The sequence below is a fragment of the Sphaeroforma arctica genome (assembly GCF_001186125.1).
Source record: "Sphaeroforma arctica JP610 unplaced genomic scaffold supercont1.95, whole genome shotgun sequence".
Taxonomy (NCBI): domain Eukaryota; class Ichthyosporea; order Ichthyophonida; genus Sphaeroforma; species Sphaeroforma arctica.
The window spans coordinates 1,225-17,720 of record NW_014040463.1 but is presented as its reverse complement, the minus strand read 5'-3'; the positions used below and the strand labels follow the sequence as shown (position 1 = coordinate 17,720).

The window sequence follows — 16,496 nt, the reverse complement described above, 5'->3', positions numbered from 1 at the left end:
ACAGATAAGTGTTTGAACGTTATATCGATTTTAAGTCAGGTTGATGTTATGTGTGTGGTTGAAACCTGACATAACACCACATTTCTCAATCATATACGCTCGAACACACACGACCACTTCTTCCCATCAATCTTTCCTGAACCACTACAGCGACTATGAGAGCCATACCATATGTTCATACATTGTATCATACATACTTGCCATTTTTGAAATAAATAATATTATCCCTTATAAACTGTTAAATAAAAAGTTGCCGACTAGAAATTATTTTCCGAAAATACTTCGACATGAAGTTGATGAAGAGATCGAAAAGATGCTAACAAATAAAGTTATAAAATCAAATCATGAAAGCACTCCGATCTTTATGGCGTTTTTTTTAGTAGCCATAAAATAGTTTAATTCTGATGGAACTCTTGTAAACGTTCATGTCAGATTTTGAACGCGGCTACGCAAGTGGGCAGATTTATGTTGCCAAATGCAGCAACGATATTGGAAAAGTTAGGAAGAAAGAAATACTTTAATCTAGATTTGAAACGGAGATATAATCAAGATAAGATAACTAAGTCTCGACAAAAATATGTATCATTCACATAAAAATGAAGTACAATATAAATATAGTGGTGCCTCATTTGGCACTCACATGCTTGTACCTTACTTCAAAGAATGATGTCTCATTTATTCGCAAACTTGGATAGTGTTTTTATTTATATAGACGGTCTTATTATAGCTTCTGATACTATGGAGGAACATAAAGCAGTCTAAAAAAAAAAGGAAGTTCTTCGTAGGTTGAATAAACGTAATCTTAAGCTAAATCTGGCGAAGTCGCATTTTCGATTGACATAATTTATTTATTTTAGTTGATGTAGTATTTAAACGCTGAAAGAAGAAGAACAGACTTAGAACGAATTGAACGTCTAATGCAGTTCACAACGCTACAAACTGGTATAACATAATATGAAGATTTATGCGAAAGAAAATTCCGCACCTTGCATAACCTGCAAAACCTTCCAATTTAAAACCTCGGTATGTGCTGGTTGGCCTGGATCGGAAGTAGTATAGGCGGAACCAAAAGGTGCGATGACTTGGTTTGGACCGAAATTTGGAAGCAGTACTTCAACAGCGTGATTATCCGGGGTATGGGGAGCATCTGTTGATGTGTCAGAGACGGGTGTGGGTACGAGGGTGGTTCTGCATGCCGGGGAAAGGATCCAAGGTGCTCGTGGAGGGTCTAGATACCGTGGAAATCGTGGCGCTTCTGCAACTGCTGGAGGAAGTCGGGGCCAACGAGAGGCAGTTTCGGACCTACCAGGATGATTTGCTAGATGCAGGCAAAGTGGTTGGTGGTGAATTTGTGGCCACCGGGACAGACAGGGCAGAAACAGCCGTCGGTATGACAGTCGAACAATGTGAACATGTACGTATTCGTTACAATCATAGCACAGAACCAGATTGGTGTAGGCTCGAAGCAGCGGCTGAAGCTGTTATGTCTGGCTTTGTTCCGATTTGAGGTTGGCGGTTTGTTTATGGCCGACACACGAATCCAAGCCCCCCAATCGGTTCCACTTTAGCCCTTCTTAGACGACATTGATGCTTGGGGAAGCAAATCTGGCCACGCACAGGGTGTCGTCAAACCCCGAGTACGATCTACCGATTTACGACACGCGACGCCAACCCTCCGTACAAATGGTAAGCTTATTACGCCGACGCTCGCAGACGCCCCATGGACGGACAGGCAGACAGACGTCGTTCCACCCCTTTTCTGACTGTGTCTCAGATTCCATGGCGGCGAGTGCTTGGGTATGGCAGGAGTATTGTGATTTGAGGTACACCAGCTTGGGTAGCATGGGTAGCAGAGCTGGGGTGACTCGTAATCAGTTTGAGGAAGCACTCCTCAAAGATACGTCTGACTATTTGTGTCAGCGTGATAGGGCGGAAGTCGGCGGGGGAGTTGATATCTGCATCGGTCTCTTTCGGGTGTGCTGTCAGGAGAGTCCAGTTCAGGGCTGCAGGGAAGGTACCCGCCTTCAGTAACTCAGTGAATGCTTCGGCAAGGAGTTTAATCATTGGGCTATTAATGTCAGGGCGTTCTAGTGTCCTGCATTCGGTGGAGCGCTCCACTGTGGCCTTCAGGAAGAGGACGTGTATCCCGTCAGGGCCAGGCTTATTGGGCCAGGCCCCCTATTGGGATAGCGTAGTATAGCCTCCATTACATCGTCGGGGCGTATGGTGGGAGTTATATCTGGAGTGGGTTCGGTATTTGGTGGAACCACGTACGGGTTTGTGGAGATCAACGACGAATGGGATAAGAAACTTAAAACGCTAACGAGAGCCGAGGCTCTTGTTTGGCATATTTTAAAGTAGGGAAATGTATCTGCCTTATTAGATACTGATGTATTTGACTATGTAATTGGAGGAGCGCTAAATTAGATAAAAGATAGTAAGAAGAAATGAATAAGTTTCTTCCCAGAGTTTTTAAATAAGAAACAGATTCACTATTCAACAAGTAAGCAAGAGTTGTTGCATTTAGTGATTAAAACTCTGGTATATTTCAAAGAGTATCTTTTGGAGCACACTTTGAAATGAAAACGTATTATAAAGCCATAGCGTATATTTACATAATGGCCCCAAACAGTTCATGACTACAACGTCCTTAAAAGATTATTCAACAGTATAATTTCACGCTAACAATATTTCGGGTGAAAATAATTATATCGCTGATATGATTTATAGAATACTTCCGAATGCCAGAAAAAAGGATTTAGGGTGCCTTGTCTACCTGAACATTATTAGATCAATGCAGTTGAATGGATGATAAAAGCTATTCACAGCAAAATTACAATAGACTTGTTTGCTAGTCATCTTAATCATCGAATTAGCAAATATTGCACACGAGACTGACCAGTTGATGTCTTCTCTGATGATTGGACAACATTTAATATCCGAAGTATCAAGTCATTTAATGAGGGTAAATTGTGAGATGACTCTTAGCTGCCCCTCTTTGCAGGAAAGATAGGTGTCTAAAAAGCTCAAAGGTATAACAAGGGCAGACCCTATCATATTGCCTAGAGCACCTGTCGAATGACTTTTTAAGGTATGGTAATGGACCTGTGGGGCCTACACCATGAGATTTACAATCACTGGTACAAGCTTCCTCATCAATATCAGGCATTGTTTAGATTCGAAACAAACAAAAGGAAAGCTGAGAAGGAAGAAGCAACAGAAATGTTAGATATTGAACGTGTTTGTATGGCTACAAACATATCTGATCAAAATGAGAGGCATGCTCATCTACTCAGAAATCATACACTGTCGCATGAAGACAAAATCACAACTCAAACTTGGGGGTATAATTGAAGTTATAAAGAGATGGCTCGACAAAACAAGATAGTTGGAGTTTTATGGTGATAAATGGCATGAATATTTAGGCATAGAATGAAGACTAGACCATAAACATATTTTTATGTTACAGACCCTTATCTACTAGACGGATTAGACAATCCAATTGAATACTTCAGCAACAAAGACTCGAGACTGAAGTTTATCCAACTTTGGCGAAGGTTCTAGATAAGCATTTAAAAGCTTCAAAGAAAATGAGATAAAAGACAGAATTTTGCTTTCTTTAAAAGAGGTGATTATGTTGAACGTTTAACAAAAGGATCACATAAGTTAAGGCTATGAAACCCATAAATATATTGGACCGTAGAGGATATAAAAGGCACTTTCGAATAGTTATGAAATATATTAACTGATGGAAAGAAATTAGCACATTTGTTGGCTATTTTGCATCCTCCAAACGAAGTGTAAATTAACGATATGTGTTTAGATACACAGTCTGTACTTAACCCTGAATTCCGGGAGATTATTGATTGTGAACGCTTCAATGACATACGATACTACTTAGTATTTTGGAAAGACGGGAGACTTCCGTATAGATGCTTCAAATTTTGATGATCTCAATGTACTGCTTAAACATATCAAAGAGGCAAAGGCTAAATTACTTATGATAAACCTGAACTGCCTCAGGGAAAAAAAATCTGCAAAGGAACAAAATAAGTCTTCCAATCTCAAATTGAAGACTAAGAAAGTACTTTAAGTTTCCTTCGCACTGTGCTTGCACAGGGCTGAATTGGTATTTGCTCTGGGACAGACTAAAACCTATGTATTCAAGGGCAAATCAGACCTAAAATACTTCGACAAGGAGGTCATAAATATTGTGAATATTTAACTTGGTCGTAACATCGGAACCGAATTTAGATTTAGAAGATAAGCACTTAACATAATTTGACGCATGCTTACAAATAATAAACACTACTGACACAGTTCTGATGACTCTTATGAAACCCTATAGTCTATGAGAATTCAGTGATAGACCATGATCCGGGCCTATTTTTGTGTCCTGGTGGGGGGTTAAAAACAGAAACAGTTTCGCTTTCCTTCCAGCAAACGAGATTGACACAAACTCTACAAATCTAGAAGCTAGTGTCAAATCTTTCTCATGCTGACCAATAGACTGCCCATGATCACATACACGAAACGAGATAGAGCTTACGTTCTTAAGCATGATCTTGTACGAGGTAAAATCCTTAACAAGTTAGGGTAAGTCCACAGACAAATGGTTAGTGTTGGTCAGTCTAAACACCAACGAAAATGTTAAAAACACTATTCCATTTCGGACGGGTATAAGTAATTAATTGGCAACTATGTATAGGCACCTAGTGAGATAGTCACGGGCGGCAGAATAACTACTTTAATATTGACTAGTTACTGACTCAAATGCGAGTCATCTATCTGCGAGCCAGTTTTCATTTCGGAATTACGCTATTTGATTCTATTGAATACCTGTCGCTACAGCTGTTCGCGATTCGACATATTAATCTTCCAGAGCCAGGAATATCCTGTAGGCATCGGTGTACTGGAAGTGTCGAAGGCAGGAGTTGGAAAACCTTTACTCAAGCCCTCATGTCAAATTTTCACGGTCCACTGAAGTACGTATAAGTGCGATCCTGGCTACCGCGTGGAACAGACTTAGAGTTTTATAGTCGACAGTATTTTGGCTCTGGTTTAGGTTGAAACCAACCTCTCGACCCCAAAAAGCCAACGGAATGCGGCAACGGCTAATTAATCTGAGTGATGATCAGCTTGATGAAAATCGCAATTCGATATTATTGAATGATTTGATGGGTATGCATGCTCACTGGGTTTTAAAATCAAGTCACTGCCATCTGTGAAAGCTTGTGAGATATTTGAAACGTATTGTAGCTCGCTATGGATGTTTGATATCTAGCAGCTTACTCTGTACACACACATTCATTTTTTTGCACACAGTTCTTTCTCATGACAGCCCTGTGGATTGTACTTTGCAGTAGAGTGTCGTAACAAATTATATTTCATCCGCGCTGTTAATTCCAATCGGTACTTTGATTTTCAGGTTGTGAACTATAATACCCAAAACACTTTTACAATATTTGTACTTCACCCTTGCACCCTATGGCACTATTTGACTGTTTTTATAAAGTGGAATAATGCTCCCGCGACTAAAGCAAAACTATACAATCTTGTATATACTGCTTAGTATGGAAACATGTATATCGTTGTAGCTAGTCATATATTTGCATATTCAGAAGTGGACTCTCGATAGAGGCACATCATTGTGCTTGTCGTAAGGATATAAAAACGGTTTCTTGTCTCCAGGCCTATTTACCAAATTCACGTGCTTCGATTAACAGTTTGTGTTTTTATTGCTATCTTCCGATTTCACATCGATGGCTCAATTTGAAGCTATTAGGCTTCGGAGTGAAAAATCAGAAATCACCAAGTATTTTTATATTAAGCTGGGCCAACGTTTGGAATCTGTTCGAATCATTCTTCAAGAACGAGAATTTGTACTATACATACAATAGGTAGTATGACGTGACGGCGTGCCTGTCGGTTGAGGTTTGACCTGCAGATGACTCATATATGTCTTGTTTACGTCAACTATAACATAGGGTTATGTGTAGTCTTCATTCACATTCTGTCTGTCTGTCTATCTGTCTGTCTGTATTCCTAACATAGCTCAAAAAATAAAATCATCTATATATGACAAAATAACAAGAAACGACCGTTGCTGCTACCAATAATAGTGGTTCATGACAATTACATCCACTAAATTAACATGATTTCTCAAGACGATTTTAGCTCGTATGTTATATATGTTATTAGTGCTTTGACATATTGAGCTTTTGAAAGAAATACCGATATATTTGTTTATTTATTTATTATTTAATCTGGATCACATTGATGAAACCTGCTTCTGTCAATTAAATATATGGTGGATTGTGTTGCACTCTATTGAAATAGTCAGGTTTAACCGAAATTCTAGAAACTTACATGGTTCAACAGGAATATAGTAGCCCTATTTGGGCTAGTTCCAAACAGTTTATCTATATTGAATTTATTATTATTATGAACCATCTCCTCCATTCCGATATTCTGATGCTGTGTGGCAAACTTTTGTATAAAACCTGGTCTTCTCGGTCGCGAGTGACGATTGTAGTGAATTTTCAGTGGACAATCGGCGAACGCCACTCCATCAAATTGAATAAAAATTTGGTATTTGCCTCAGAATACTTCGATAATTCGCACCATTTTTTTGTGCATTTTGTACTCACGGCATGTGTGTAAATCAATTTAAACGGGAGTATGTGATTCGAGAATCTCTACCCGGGTGAGAAAAACACCAACCGGAAAAGGTTTTTAGCATTGAAATACCTCACTCCCTTGACGTCGGAATTAACCACTTGTCTATTTGAAGTAAAATAGAGGTCAATTCAACAAGTGTATGTATTGACCTGCTTCAATTTACATAGGTAAATTACCTTTTGAACATTGTCTTTATAGGCTATGAAAAGTTGTGTATATGTAGGCATAGAGATTCAATATTTAAAGAGGGACTACTAATACCAGCCACACAATCTGAGTGAGGTACAAAGAAATCCAAAAGGGTATAGGCTAGCAACGAGACAAGTATAATAAAAAAAGCATTGTCGTGCTCTGTAATGATTTCAGCTAACTGGAACTATAGTCTTCTAATTCATAGACACTCGTCCGAGCGAATCTACATAAGGCATACTGGGGGATGCAGTATAAAGTTTTGCATCTACTATTAATGATTTTTGAACCGTAAATCATTGTTCAGCGGAAATATTACAAATAACGAACTAATTCTAATTTTCAACTCCTGACATCAAATCAAGCACTAGAAGTCACTCAATACAGACAGTAATCGAAATGACTGATCTCAAATAGAAGTTGTTGCTAGGATTGGCTGAACCAATCCATAAAAGTTGGCAATGACTTTTGTATTTTTTTTTGCATTTGTACTAAACATCTCAATTCTTGGTTAACACTTTCATATTAATCTCTCATTGAAATCAGTTTAAAGTATGTCATGGTCGAACGTAGCATGTAGCATATCCGACTGAATTTATATATAAAGGAGAGTTTACAATTTCCCATTGTATTAAACACCTCAATTCTTGGTCATTATTTGTGGGATTTACAGATTTTCCAGGAAAAAAAACGCGATAAAAGCCCATAAAACGCAACCATATTGATGTGTTTCGTTGAAGTGTGTCATGGTCGAGCGCAGCATGTGGCATATCCAACTGAATTTATCACTGAAAGCGTATACCTAGAAGTCCCTTCTCAATTTTTTTGTGTCACAGATCTGGTCACGCTAAAAGCCATGATAGGTTAAACGTTTCTCATTCACATTTTAACGCATAGAAAACGGGTACAGATCAGGAATTCTAAAATTTTCTCATCCTAAATATTACTGCTTCATTGTGCGTTTAACGCTTTCAGGTCCCTCTGTCGCTTGCGACAGGTTTATATCCGAACAAGAGTTAGAATTTTCGCTTTTGTAGTGATCAAGACAAATCTTGGTTATCACTTGGGGGGTTTACAAATTTTCCATAGAAAAATGTGATATAAGAGTCCATAAAACACTATCATATCGATTTGTCACGTTCAAATTAGTTTGAAGTGTGTCATGGTCGAACTTTGCTTGTAGCATATCCAACCGAATTTATATACAAACAAGAGTTTCGCTTTTGCATTTTTTCCAAAAGAGCGACGTCTAATTTTCAACTGAAAATAGAAAGACATTTCTCATCAACTCCACGAGCGTATTCAGTTGACATATCTGGATGTTCGAAGGTACTTTAATTTTCTCTTATGTTGTTTAAACCAAATAAGCCTAAAGTTTTGGTAAAAAAGCATTCAGTCGGCGAGTTCGCGTCCTACGCTTCGCTAACACACACACCCAATTTTTAGTCCAGAATCAAAGCGTAGAAAGCAGGAATATCAGTTGTAGACTCTCACGATTAAACCGAGTTTAAAATCAAAACAATTGAGATAGATGCAAGATAATAACCCGACTGATATCCTGGGTAGACATACCCGATGACGACTTTGTCATCAGGCTTATTCATGCGATTTTTGCTGACTAAAAAAATTTCAACGAGCTGTACGCTGTTGAGTGCAATTTTCTTAGGATTAACTTTTTGAATGAACTCCTGGAAGTTAATTTCATTGTGCTTTCTTTTATACTATCACGACTTGTTTATTTAAACTAGCTTGCCATATTTTGCACCCCTATTGGGAATGTCTGAAATGATGTTTCATCTCCTTGACGGATAACTTGAAAGTGACCTTGCAAGTTATCAGCATCAAGTCATGATTTTGGACAGTTTTTAACGAAACGAACTCACCACTTCAAAGCTTCTACTAAATTGATTTTATTTGATATTGCATCGACGTGGGTGTTTTAATACTCTTACAAACATGCTAAACACTATAGCATTTATAGTGAGTAGCCAACGAGTATTTTTTGGTTAGAATGCCGATATACAAGAATCACATAGGTGATGGCATCAACTGCTGTCCGCGCTACTGGTACCGTACTCCTCTATTTTCATTGGTCTCCATTCCCAGTCTCTTCTTGTAATCCTCCTCAACGCGCTCCTAAACAAACACAATGAAAAACGGATCAGGCCAAGTATCGCTACCAGGAGCAAGTAATCATAACTACTCTGCATACGCATTTTCATAGAACGCATAAACGCACGCAACTAGGCGAATTTTGACAACTGATTCTGTCTGACTATGAAAGCATGTTTGGTGGACTCCAACCAAATTCCGCATATATACTCACATTTATCCACAACGTGTAGACGCACAGATGCGATGAAACGTAGTCACATAAGTGAGTGTCATACATGAGCACTATTTGTTGGCATGCATCGCTCCCAAAAGTCTGACGAGCATACACACATATGTATGAAGAGTGAATTATGAGGTAACTACAAATAGGTCTAGGTAGGGCAAATTCGAGTGAACGCGATATATTATGGCAAAGAATGTAAAACAGAATCCTAACATACCCGCATAACCTGAGACATGGCTAATAATTCTTTTCGATCGATAACACTCTTTGCGTCCGCCAGTGCTTTCTTCCGTTCTTGTCTGAAATCGATATAGTGAAAGAGGGACGTGTAATACAGCCATTGGTTATTCTTGGATCTTGATCTAAACATAATATTTGTCTGTCGAACCAAATGATCCACAGCGATATAAGATCACTGATATACCTTAGCAATTCTTCATCGTTAAAGGCGAACGGATCGGAATGCAGCATAGCAGCGATTGATCCGTCTTTTCCAGCGTCACCTTTTGCAACCTATAATGATGGGGAATCGCACACATTGTTCGGTAAACTTTTTTTCATCGCAGGCAGCTATTTGCTAGGCATATATATACAGCTCAAAGATGGATTGTTTATTTTTTATGAAAGCATAGATTTCCAGGTGTATACATGTGAACAATACTCGCATATATCAATTGACAGCGAAGTTCTGGTTTGTTGTTTGTTAGTATTGATCAGGGGATACGAGAATTACGACGACGTCATGTATTGATGTTGTCGACAGATACGAACACTGTTTGCGTACAGGCACGTCTAAATGATACATATAATTATGAGTCGGCACATGCGTATACGTGGCACTTTGAAGCTATGTGCCTGCACACTTATATTCGTGGCACTTTGGATAAGTATGCGATACTAGTAAGTGCAAACCCAAATACACGAATAAAGACAAACATATGGACATATTAGATATAGTTCGCCACCGTCCAACGAACTGACTACACGATAAAATAGAATTTAATCAGACAATAAATACGTATACAGAATAGAGAGATACATAATGGACACATTCACGATTGTTCGTGTCTGTCGAAAGAATTGGCCATGCGATAAACTAAAATTAAAACAGATATTAGAAACATAAACAGCGATTATCCATGTTTCTGACTGTACAGGCTAAAGCTGATAGGTCTCTCCGCGACATTTCTCTAATTCAGCCCCACACGTATACATGACGAAAGGTAGGAACCTGCACATTGCAAATTATTACCTCAGCGTATGAAAGTCTAAGCCAAAACCTCCTTTCTGATTATTCGAATTGTTTTTCTACACCATAGTCGTAGCATACCAGCCTTTTGAGAAATTACGCCACGTATATACATATATCGATGCAGATTGACTTATATAGAAGCATTCGCGAACGTGTACGTACAATGATACGTCAAAACAAATGATTAATCACGTGCTTGAAACGTCAAGAACACCAACATTCCTGACATAGAATAAATAAAGTTGCTCAAAATTACCTTTGCGTTAGTCCACTTCTCTAGATCGTAGTACTTTTTATGTGGTAGAGTGGCCGTGTTGTAACTCTGTAGATGTGAAGAGAACTTAGAGGTTAATGAAACACGTGCAGACAATGCTTTGCTCACATAATTTAAGGGGGCTGATAACTTAGAAGTTCGCAGAAGTGTGCGTGGAAGCAAAATTTCGATCAAGTCACCTCCATATAATCCTCATAATGCCCCCGTAAATCTCCTCTCGACACCACGTCTGGATCGAGCCCCTTGACCTCTTGAACATAGGCCAACAGTTCTGGCTGTTTAGACCACATATCACTGTCTCTGATGATCCCGTACTTGCCGTAGGACCTATCAGAGGCATTGCCGCTATTGTGCTTTGGTTTTCGCCCCTTCTTCTTCTTGTCCTTCTTATGCTTCCCACTCTTCTTTTCAGATTTGTGTTTCTTATGCTTCTTGTGTTTCTTGTGCCTTTTCTGTTCAAATCGCGAGGCATTGAGTTATTTATAGCCATACCTCGAACAGTTCAATACGAGAGGTTTCTTGAATAGCGGATTGATTTTGTTGATGAATTTGAAATCTACTCTGATCGGAAATGGATACGGCACTTGCTCCACACTGCGAGACCAAGGTCCGGATCGCTGCAAGTTCCGTACAGTATATTCGTGTGGAGTGATAGAAATTATATATAGGACATATCCACCCTCAATTGACAGCTGCCATTATAGAAAACAACTTTCAAAGCAACAGTGAACACAACAATTGCGGCCAACTCGTCGGAGGCATACTTCAGCCTGTTGTATGATCGTTCAATTGGCATGGCTACAATTTGTATACATTTACATATCGTTAAACAATATTGGGAATTAAAAGGAAGTGTATTTATTCAGCTCCAAAATAGATTGATATATTAAACAAATGTCTCAATCAACACATCAACGGTCCAGGACGGTCAAAATCAGGAATATATATATATATGTGTGTGTGTATATCTTAAGGTATGTATATGTATGCATAAATTCATGTTTGTATGTATGTATATATAGAAACGTGTATAGAAAGTTGGATGTATCTATATGTGCACACATACACACACACACACACATATATATATGTGATACCTATCTATGTATGGTGTGTGTTTTGCAATATTATTCTCTTTATAATGCTAAACGTTGTATACATTCACACGTGATTAAATAGATATGACGAACATTGAAAGATTGTATAATTACACAGTAAAAAAAAATTGATAAAAACAAAAATCTCAATTTTATATACATATATATATATATACATATATGTATACATATATATATATATATATTAGTACACACACACACACACACATGCATATATATATATATATATATATATAAATATAGATATAAATATATGTGTGTGTGTATGTATGATGTATGTATGTACGCATATATGAGTGAATGCATGCATGCATGCATATATATATATATATATATATATATATATATATATATATATATATTTATATAATGTGTATATATACATATAACAACAGATAAATGCAGATACTGATACTCAGAATAAATTACAGCACACCTTTCGATCATCTCGTTTGTTTCGTGCCTTCCTTGTCTTCTTGTCTGCCTTGTGCCGTTTTCTCCGCCTGCTATCGCGACTGCTGCTCTCACTGCCACTACTGCTGCTTCCGCTCCCGCTATCGCTATCAGTGCTACCACTTTCACTCCCATCGTCACTGGTTGAGTTTGATCTCGATCTGACAGACCTTCCTTTGTTTTTATACTTAGCCTGTGTCCTTAATCTTGACCTTGACCTTGATCTCGAACTTGACCTAGTTCGTGACCTGGGCCTTGGCCTTTTCTCAGAGTGCCTACTACGCACCTTCTTTTCCGGTATACCATCTTGAGACCTTGCACTACTATCAAATTCGGCGTCTCGATCAGCATCACCGCTGCGTGGATCTCTCCGCCTCCTCACACTGCCACTGCGACTTCTACTGCGACTTCGGCGTCGGTGGCTGGTGTCTCGCTCACCCCGTATATTGTGTTTTCGTTCACCGCTGCCACCTCTGCCATACCTGCTTCTACTGCGAGGATAGTCTTGGGAATTATCTCTGTGGCGCTTGCTATTGTGGTCACGCTTGGGTGATCGTGTATCGTGTTTCGCACCACCTTCCGTACCCCCATCATCTTGATCACGCCTGGGTGACTGCTTGTCATCAACAGAACTTGTTGATTGTCTATCCCTACTACCATGCCTGGATAATCGCTCATCATCATCCAGCCTTGGTGAGCGTCTACTACTACCCTCGCCCATGATTTCAAAACGTACTTGCACGGTGCTATTGAGGAAACTATGTAGTCGCCTTGTTTGTGTGTCTGTCTCATGTAGAAGGCTAAATATGTATATTTACACATATTCCGATTTCAGGCCGTCAGGCGTCAGCTGTCATGCGTTTCTCAATCTCGAGTCTTCTAGTGTGGCTATAATTTTTTTTTACAATATTGCGGCAAAGTGCACTTTTGAAAATTGATAACGATGTCGCTTTTTTAATTTCGGGAATCGAGCGAGGGAATGTGCATTCGAGTATTGCATAGAGCATTCTAAGTATGGTTTAGAAGGCAATGAACTGTATGCCTGTCCCATATGTAAATACCTCCGGTTATCGTACCCGGTTAAATCACACTATTTGTCCTGAAAAACTTCCACCTCACAGCAATAGCAAGCCTTGCTACACTTGCTACAACTCAGGGGTACTTTTGAGCGGTCTTTACAGTAAAATTACGCTCCTTACGATTGTACCGCTCTAGAACCTCTGCCAACCTTTGGGTTTAAAAAATTCAATAATAAGGGGTTCAGGGCATATCAATAGTAAGGAATTGACAGAACACATCAGTACTATGATTTGTTGTAATTTTTAGGTCTTAAAATGCTATTGGGCTATTGGCATAGATTAGATTCGGCAGCTATTGTGATCACGGGAGCGTCAAGTTTCAAGTTCTGACGAAGGTGAGCGGAGCTGCGTAGTTGTAGTCCTGGCCAAATTGTATACCGGACAAATTCTGCGAAAATGTAAATAGCGTATGCTATATTTGCCCGTGTCTTTTCTTTTGATGTAGATAAAGCTGACTTGATTTAGTTGGTTAATTCGCCGACCAATTTATGAGGATTTCATGCCTGTGTGGAGATTCATCACGTATGAAAGCGTCACATTGAAAGAATGACTAAAGAGCAAAACCTAGAAGCCCGATACAGAGGTACACGAAGCGCGCATTGTCTTTTGAAAAGAGTTTATTTCTCTTAGTGTGGACTGCCCTATGTATTAACTTCGGCTTTGTATCAGTACTTTCTTTCGCAAAAATGCGACGCAATCAAGGACTATGCAGGAGGGAAAGCGAAGTCTTCAAGAGCTATGCAAAAGGAAAAGCGAAGTCTAAACTATATGTGGGTGCGTCGATTGTGATTTTTCTCCTATCCGAAGCTTAACCCCATAGTAGTCACAGATTTCCTCATCCCAATGCGCACGGACGCGATGTATAAATATGTTCCCGCGTTGTGTCAAATCTACAGAATGTCCTCTATCTCTACATCGGTCTGATTTGGTGAAATGATATATGCGGCGACTGTAGTTGTTGGCCAATTCCAACATTAGTACAATTCCGATGGTAAATGCGCGTTATATGCTCTGTCCAACACATCGCCAACTCAGACATAGCGGCCATACTTATTTCAGATACTGTAGGTCGATTTTTAACTCACATTTGTACGTGGGTGTCATTCCTCACCGACTGAACTGTCCAATGGATTGCGACCTCTCTTGTTACGGGGCAGACACTCCGCTCGGTTCGTCAGCCAAATAGTGCTAGCAATCTCCCTTACCACTCATTAAAGATGGCGTTAGAGAAGACAGCGATCGCGACTCGTCACTAGTCTCCGCTATCCGAACACCTGTATAATTAATCGTTCTGGGACACTATCACATGTGATCACGCTTTCCGCGCGCGCAATACCTTCGCATGGTAGTCGTCCATCTCACCTTTCTTTTTCAACCCGTGGTGAACCACCAAGTTGTCTTTGACATAATTCTCGCGATAATTCAACAGAACTCTTCCATTTCCGGCATGTGTGGCATGGAATTTACACGCCTCGATCATGAGCCCCGTACCAACGTCCTCTCGAGGCATATATATGATATTCGGCATTACTTTAGCCATACACTGACGTGCTCGCAAAGAGACCGCGTACCCAACCCCGCTGTGATAAGGAGGGAAATCATCGCGAGGATACATATCTTCTGAAAGATAGTACTTAGTAGTGTTCTGACGGTATGGCACTGAGTGGAGAAACAGACGGCCCCAGTAATCTGCATGTGTCCGCTTTAGTTGCTTTAACATACGATCATAAAATAAATAAGAGTCTTCATCTGTTTTGACGGCCCATTTTGTAGTCCAGTATTTCGAACTGATGGCGAACCATACCCTAGACTTGACCGCAACTGCTCTGCCCCATTTTTCCTCCAAATCGATTAGAACAATGTCCTTGTAAAGATTGTACTCATCTTCGGGCCATGAGCCGTTGTTCTTCGCCACCAGGAAAAACAATCGATTGGTCAACCCCGCGCCCCACGTTCGTCGGATCGCCGCTCTTCCGTCAGCAGTAATAGTCAGAGGTGCAATCAGAATACCTTCGATATCAGGTTCTAGTACGTGCACTTTGTAGTCAACAGTCAGATCAGAGAAGACCTGGACAGACCCTGATTTCTCTTGCGAGTTGCTTGCTATGTCAGCCTGTAGATTCTCATTTGCGACCAAGTCTGGAACATCGACGCTCTCTTTTTGAGTTTGATCTTGCAAAACATCAGCAGTAGATTCGATAACGGAGTCGATCCTGATATCTACGTACTTGTTACTATACTCAGCAGACACATTCGCACTATCTGTCGATAGTGTGTAATACAGCGCACATGAGAACATTATGAGACATATCAAATAGAACTTCCAATCAGCCGCTTTGAAAATCATCATGAACTCGCTGATTTGATGGACTCACTAACTTACGATTGTAGCCTTAATTTACCTAGTATAAACACTGTATACGGCTAAAGCTTCCACTGTATAAGATTAAAGCTTCAATTGATCTTCTATCCCTCACGCATATTGTGCGTGCCGACGTACGCCGGTTCACTTTATATATTAAAAGTAAAATATGGTGTGAATGTATGTAGTTTGTGGTTTGAATGTATGTGGTGCAAATGCCAAATCTGTGTAATGTGACCCCTGGCCGCGGACCTTGGTCCCAACCCCCTTGGAGTCACGGACCATATTGTAATATTTTTATTTTCGAAACCTGTATACAAAAGTCTCATGTCGGTCTTGTCAACAAATGAATCTGCACATTTGTTATTTATAAAAAAATGAAGTTTTAGTTAGCTGAAATTGATTGATCGCAAAGTTACAGGTTAATCCAATGCAGCCAATAATTTAGGTCGTTAGAAAACACCATGCCCAATCATTTGTTTCCCCTTATGATTTTTTTTAACACTTTTGTTCTTTTCATAAAAGCCGAAAACCCGATTTTATACACAGCGACCCAATTGAAACTGTCCCCCAATAATGTATTTGACGACAAGAAATCATAACCACAATTGGGTCCAAATGATCATCAAATTTCATAAATACACAAGACGAGCCTACTAAGAGTCTCAGAGAGAGAGAGGGACTAAAAATAATACACGGCAGGAACCAGGTCCTTCCCGGGGGGGGAGGATCATCACAATTTATTTTCTT

At 39.6% G+C, this 16,496-nt stretch overlaps 2 protein-coding genes across 3 annotated transcripts; both read right to left on the bottom strand.

The window, feature by feature from the left end:
* Window positions 1-8,762: 8,762 nt before the first annotated feature.
* SARC_02164 lies at window positions 8,763-13,074 on the bottom strand. Of its 2 annotated transcripts, none has more exons than XM_014304070.1 (6): window positions 12,289-13,074; window positions 10,914-11,186; window positions 10,717-10,782; window positions 9,633-9,721; window positions 9,426-9,507; window positions 8,763-9,006 (listed from the first exon to the last, which is right to left on the bottom strand). In XM_014304070.1, the coding sequence occupies exons 1-6, from the start codon at window positions 13,024-13,026 to the stop codon at window positions 8,932-8,934; spliced, it is 1,323 nt and encodes a 440-aa protein (XP_014159545.1). In that variant the 5' UTR covers window positions 13,027-13,074; the 3' UTR covers window positions 8,763-8,931. The 2 variants fall into 2 exon arrangements, with proteins under 2 accessions (XP_014159545.1, XP_014159544.1); XM_014304069.1 differs by having other exon boundaries at window positions 9,426-9,502.
* A 363-nt stretch (window positions 13,075-13,437) lies between these two features.
* On the bottom strand, window positions 13,438-15,889 carry SARC_02163 (hypothetical protein). The gene has a single exon (XM_014304068.1). The coding sequence runs from the start codon at window positions 15,732-15,734 to the stop codon at window positions 14,697-14,699; it is 1,038 nt and encodes a 345-aa protein (XP_014159543.1). The 5' UTR covers window positions 15,735-15,889; the 3' UTR covers window positions 13,438-14,696.
* Between the last annotated feature and the right edge of the window lie 607 nt (window positions 15,890-16,496).